This window comes from Poecilia latipinna, unplaced genomic scaffold (genome assembly GCF_001443285.1).
Source record: "Poecilia latipinna isolate Pla-1442-1.1 unplaced genomic scaffold, P_latipinna-1.0 Scaffold3662, whole genome shotgun sequence".
Lineage (NCBI taxonomy): Eukaryota > Metazoa > Chordata > Actinopteri > Cyprinodontiformes > Poeciliidae > Poecilia > Poecilia latipinna.
The window spans coordinates 22,719-28,752 of NW_015116278.1; the positions used below are offsets into that span (position 1 = coordinate 22,719).

General features: G+C 37.5%; 2 protein-coding genes across 3 annotated transcripts in view; both read right to left on the reverse strand.

The window, feature by feature from the left end:
• Positions 1-6,034, reverse strand: part of LOC106941424 (zinc finger protein OZF-like) — a 22,721-nt gene that overhangs the window by 6,902 nt on the left and 9,785 nt on the right. The window lies entirely within an intron of this gene.
• Positions 595-6,034, reverse strand: part of LOC106941422 (zinc finger protein 260-like) — a 15,235-nt gene continuing 9,795 nt past the window's right edge. Inside the window, exon 2 of the mRNA XM_015024461.1 lies at positions 595-4,138. Within this exon, the coding sequence (XP_014879947.1) occupies positions 1,650-3,935 (2,286 nt within the window). The 5' untranslated portion in view covers positions 3,936-4,138 and the 3' untranslated portion in view covers positions 595-1,649. The remainder of the gene's footprint in view (positions 4,139-6,034) is intronic.

Sequence of the window (6,034 nt, forward strand, 5' to 3'; positions counted from 1 at the left end):
TATTGATATCTGATAGTAACACCGGTATTATGCCAGATTTACCAATATTTCATTTTATATATATATTTTTTAATCCGATTAGTCGATTAATCGTAAGAATAATCGATAGATTACTCGATTACTAAAATATTCGTTTACAACAGCCCTAAAGTGAACTCAGCATTAAGGCAGCAACCTGGAACAGATGAACAAGGTTACTTGGAAAGCTGATGAGAGCTGTTGTTTTTCAGGTAAATAATTGTATTCGTTATTCATAGTGATTTTTTTGGTAGTTTGATTTAAATTTTCCCAGCAAATAATCGAGAAGGTTGAAGGTCATGCAAACAGATATGCAGATTCATTCTGTCAACTTTGATGAAGCCCTGGTCTAAGTTTGACTGAGTTTAGTATTGAGCCGATATAGTCAGGCTGATCTCTTGATGAACAGTAATATAATTTAGTCCAGCATTAATCCACACAACAGACTTCATTCATTTTTTAAGAGTTTTTTTTGGCTCTAGATTGAGGACTTGGGCATCCTTACATGGGTCACATGACAGAGGCATGTTCATTCATTTGAATAGTTGTCACTGATTAAATACAGAGAAATTGCCCTTTTTATTATTCTTTTTATTTCACATCATTGATTTTACATCATGCATCATTTCAATACAATCTGTGAAAAAACAGACAAAACAAAACTATTATTATTGCAATTTATTACAAACCATCCCATAAAAAGCCATTAATCTTTATGGAGTTACTTTTCCTGAACATCTCTTTTGATAGAAACTGACAAACTACTACAAGGAACAATAGACTACTAAAAATAATACCAAAAGCAACAAACTTTGATATTCCCATTCTCTCATTACTCACTTAAGCTTCCCACTCCCACAGAAATAAAAACCTGCCTGAGAATAAAGATAAGAAGACAACAGAGTTCAATATCTATATTTAAAAGCCTTTCACAAAATGTGAAATACAAAGAAAATCATTTGACAGTAAGAGTTTCAACTTTGATCTGCCTTGTAGAAAAACATCCAACTGTTGAGTTCAGATCCCACCTACTTCAGGGGTAGCACTGTTATGTCTTATTCTATTTGTAGATTTAGACCAAAACTGAAACCAAATGTTTCCTCATTCCCATCTCAGACTTGTTTAAAGGAACATCTTCTGATGCCGCTTTTGTAGCCAGTCGCCTCCTTAGTGCATTTATGTTACATCTTCAGTTGGTTTTTCACTCTCAATAGACCCACTCTCTTACTTCACAGTTTGTATTGTGAGGTCAAAGTGTCATTACTATCATGCATAATTATTAACTTGTATCTATGCCAGGAGTCTCAAGCTAAATTCCCCAGTTAAATGAGCCAGAACAAGTACATGCCAGGTCTTAATGTGAGAGCGCCAAAAAGTCTGAAAATCTGAGCACAGATCTCAAAAGTTATATTTATCTGCAAAAATAGGTTTAATTATTCAAAGATTTGCACAAATGTAAGAGAATTTAAATGTCTTTGAATTCAGCAAAGAATTCAAAGACATGTAGGCTTGTATGGGTAATTCAAAGAATTACCCATACAAGCCTTCTGACTTGTATGGGTAATTTTAAACAGTTTCTAATTACATTTTTACAAGTTTCAGTAGGTAAAATACAACCACAGAGAACTTTATTACAAGTATGAAATAGGAAAGGATTCTATTCTGTGAGTTGCAAGATGCTTAATCAAACTATGTTTGCGACTGTAACCTTTTCCACAAGTTCCGCATATGAAAGGTTTCTCACCTGTGTGAGATCTCATGTGGCATGTCAAACTACATTTTTGAAGGAAACTTTTCCCACAGATCATACATGAGAACGGCTTCTCACCTGTGTGAATTCTCATGTGGCTAGTCATACCACGTTTTTGAAGGAAATTTTTCCCACAGGTCATACATGAAAAAGGCTTCTCACCTGTGTGAGTTCTCATGTGGCTAGTCAAACTACGTTTTTGAATGAAACTTTTCCCACAGGTTAGACATGAGAAGGGCTTCTCACCTGTGTGAGCTAGCATGTGGGTATTCAGAAATCTTTTTTGATTAAAACCTTTTCCACAGGTCTTGCATGAGAACGGTTTCTCACCTGTATGAATCCTCATGTGGTAAGTGAAACTATATTTTTTATAGAAACCCTTTCCACAGATTATACATGAGAAAGGCTTTTCCCCTGTGTGAGTTCTTATGTGTCTAGTCAAGCTACGTTTTTGAATGAAACTTTTTCCACAAGTTAAACATGAGAAAGGTTTCTCACCTGTGTGGGTTATCACGTGGCTAGTAAAAGAAGATTTTTTATTGAAACTCTTTCCACAAGTTTCACACATGAAAGATTTCTCACCTGTGTGATATCTCATGTGGCTGGTCAAACTACGTTTTTGAATGAAACTTTTTCCACAAGTTAAACATGAGAAAGGCTTTTCACCTGTGTGACTTCTCATGTGGCTATTCAAACTCTGTTTTTGCATAAAACCTTTTCCACAAGTTAGACATGAGAAAGACTTCTCACCTGTGTGAATTGTTATGTGGGTACTCAAAAATCTTTTTTGATTAAAACCTTTACCACAGGTTAGACATGAAAAAGGCTTCTCACCTGTATGAATCCTCATGTGGCAGGTAAAATTAGGTTTTTTATTGAAACCCTTTCCACAGATTATACATGAGAAGGGCTTCTCACTTCTGTGACTTATCATGTGACTATTTAAACTACGTTTTTGGATGAAACTTTTTCCACAGGTTATACATGAGAAAGGCTTCTCACCTGTGTGAGTTCTCATATGAATACTCAAATTACGTTTCTGAACCAAACCTTTCCCACAGATTGAACAAGAAAAAGGCTTCTTCTCACCTGTGTGAGTCATCATGTGGCGATTCAAATCATGTTTATGACGGAAACATTTTCCACAAGTTACACATGAAAAAGGCTTCTCACCTGTGTGAGTTCTCGTGTGAATAGTCAAACTAAACTTCTGAATGAAACCTTTTCCACAGGTTAGACATGAGAAAGGCTTCTCGCCTGTGTGACTACTCATGTGGCTATTCAAATTATGTTTGTGACTGAAACCTTTTCCACAGGTTGGACATGAGAAAGGTTTCTCACCTGTGTGAGTTCTCATGTGGCATTTCCAACTAATTTTTTGATTAAAACCTTTTCCACATGTTTTACATGAGAAAGGCTTTTCACTAGTGTGAATTCTTACGTGGCTATTTAAATTATGTTTGTGATTGAAACATTTCCCACAGATTAGACATAAGAAAGGCTTCTCACCTGTGTGAATTCTCATGTGAACTCTTAAATCACTATTACATTTAAAATATTTCCCACACACTTTACATTGTTTACCATTCTGAATTTTCCTGCCCTTCATCCCTTTCTCTGCATCATCACTTTGTCCTCTGGTTTTCTGAGCCATTTTCTGTTGCCAATCATCTTTGCTGGATCCTGAGGCTTCATGAGTCTGCATTTCCTGAAGCTCTACTTTAGAGAAGTTCTGTAAGAGGATTTGATTTCCATTTACATCTGGTGGTTGTTGTTGGTCTGTATCATTATCCAAAGTCTCTAGGACTAAATTATCAGTCTCCTGCTTTGGTATATCCTGGTATTCATCCTGACTGATGGTTTTAGCCTCTTTTTCTGCCATCTGCTGAGGTCCTGATCCATGCTCCTCTTCCTTCACTTGTTTAGGTTTGAGTTCTACTGGTTCCTCTTTGAGTTCAACAGGTGCAGAATCTCCTCCCATTAAGGAATCCATCTCCTGCTTCAGTACATCCTGGTTTTCATCCTGACTGATGTCTTCGACCTCAATTTTTACCATGTGCTGAAATCCTGATTGATCATGATCTTCTTCAACTTGTTGCGGTTCTAGTTCTTCTGGTTCTTCTTTTATTTCAAGAGATCCAGAATCTGTCCCCATTACGATATCCATCTCTTTAGTACAATGTGGTCTTCATTCAGCAAAGGTTCTGATTCATACTCTGATTTTACGTGTCCAAGTTCTGGTTCATTGGCTCTCCCTTTGGTTTTTAAAGATTATGTTTCCTTCTTTTCCAGAACAGAGATCTCTTGTTGGTAGAAGACAAAACAATGAGCAACATCTAGCTTAATAACAAAAATAATGATGTGGAAAATCTGGAAAAAAAAAAGAACAGAAAATGTAATATTAATTTTAGCTTATTTTCTGTGTTCATATTCTATTGACCAGTTGCTACACCAGAAGCTTGACAGCTGCAAATCATCAACATGTTGCACATGTAACCAATAGGTGGAGTTCACTGTTCAACTGAGTTTTTTTGTGCAAAAATGAAGGCAGTCCGAGGTTTCTCTACAGTCTTTAGGCAGGACACAACATAAAGGCAACTACTGATACTCGGATTTTCTCAATACCACGTTTTTCCAGAACAAATACTTTGGTTTAGGTACTTGCCGATATGAGTTCTGAAATACAGTAGTTAAGAAGGTGGTACTTGTAGATTACACAATAAGTTTTGAAAACAAATGTATTTTATTTAGAACAGGTTGGCCATTCTTCTTTTTAAGCCTACAGTCCCTCTGAATGTCTTAAATCATAAATAGTGCATAACATACATTGTTTAGTTTTTAAATGCTTTATAAAATTACTCACTAAAGGACGTGTCTTTAGCTAGAGTTTAGATCTATAGCCAGAGCCCCACCCGAAACTCAGACCAGGTCAAAGTTATTTGCTTCGTCTGCATTTAATATACATAAACAGAGAAAGCCAAAACAGAATGAGCAATGAAGTTGTGTTGATATATTATCATGCAAGTAGAGGAGTAGGTAGCATATCATTTTGAGAAAGGAAATGTAAGAAGACGCTAATTAGAGTGTACAGAGCAATGCATAACAAAAGCGCATACAGCTCCACCCTTCTCCGCTCCTATCAGTCACAGGATGCCCTGGCAGGACGTATGCAGTTCAATACACTTTGGATTCCTGGGCAAGAGGAAGGGAGTGTGTCTGTCCTTACTGTTGGTCGAGGATGTTGAAGACGTGAACACAACTGAAATTTTTAATAACAGGATTTCTGCTTTTTGGAGTTGGTGGTTACCTGCCATATTGTGAAATCCAGAAAACATAAGCAGCTGTTCTGACCATTGAGAGGACTGTGCCGAGCGGTGAACGCTCCGACTGAATTATTGCTGAGAGCTGCAGGACAACTGCGGCCCCTGGAATCTGCTGGTGAGATGGAATCAACCTTGACTTGCTAGTTCGGTTGGACTGACCACTTATTTGGCTGTTTGGATTTCACCATTGAGAAAGTCGTCAGTACTTCACATCCATGGACTTGAATCAGAGATTGACTGAGACCGCTGATGATGCTCCATCAATTATCAAAGACTATGGTGGGAGGGAAACAGTGTTCACAGACTTATTTACAAATCCACACACACTGTCTGGCTATAAACACACCTCATTGCACCACCTTCACTGCCTCCTCTCCTTATGTTGTCTATATATTGATGTCATGTGCAAAGGTTTTTTGCAACCCTACTTTGTGTCCAATAGAAACTAGTGTGAGATATGATTTTTCCTTAATGCGGTTATTCTCATCTAATGAAAAGGTGTCGCTCCAAGGGCTGCACCAGTCTACCAATGTCTTGTATGTTTCTTTGTTTTTTGTTCTTTGGATGGGCTGTACTGAAATGTGGATTTCCCCCTGAATGAATCATTCACTTATTTATTCAAACTTGACTGCCAGGGTTTGTAGAATGAACTATTCAGATCATTAACATACAAAGTGTTTCACTGTCCCTTAACTCTAACCAATCAATTTATCAGCACCAGTGATTAGCACATTTATCCCTGACTGAGTGAAAACATCCATTATTACACCCCATTTTTTTAACAGCCCTGTTTTTCATTCACAAACCATGACTCCTGGCTCGCTCGTCACATAACGCTGCCTTGGGTATGCACTACCCACTATGCACCATCTAGTTTAGTAACTAGCTTGTACTTTGCAAGGGGGGGGGGAGTGAAACTGTGGACCGGGGGGAGATTGGATTA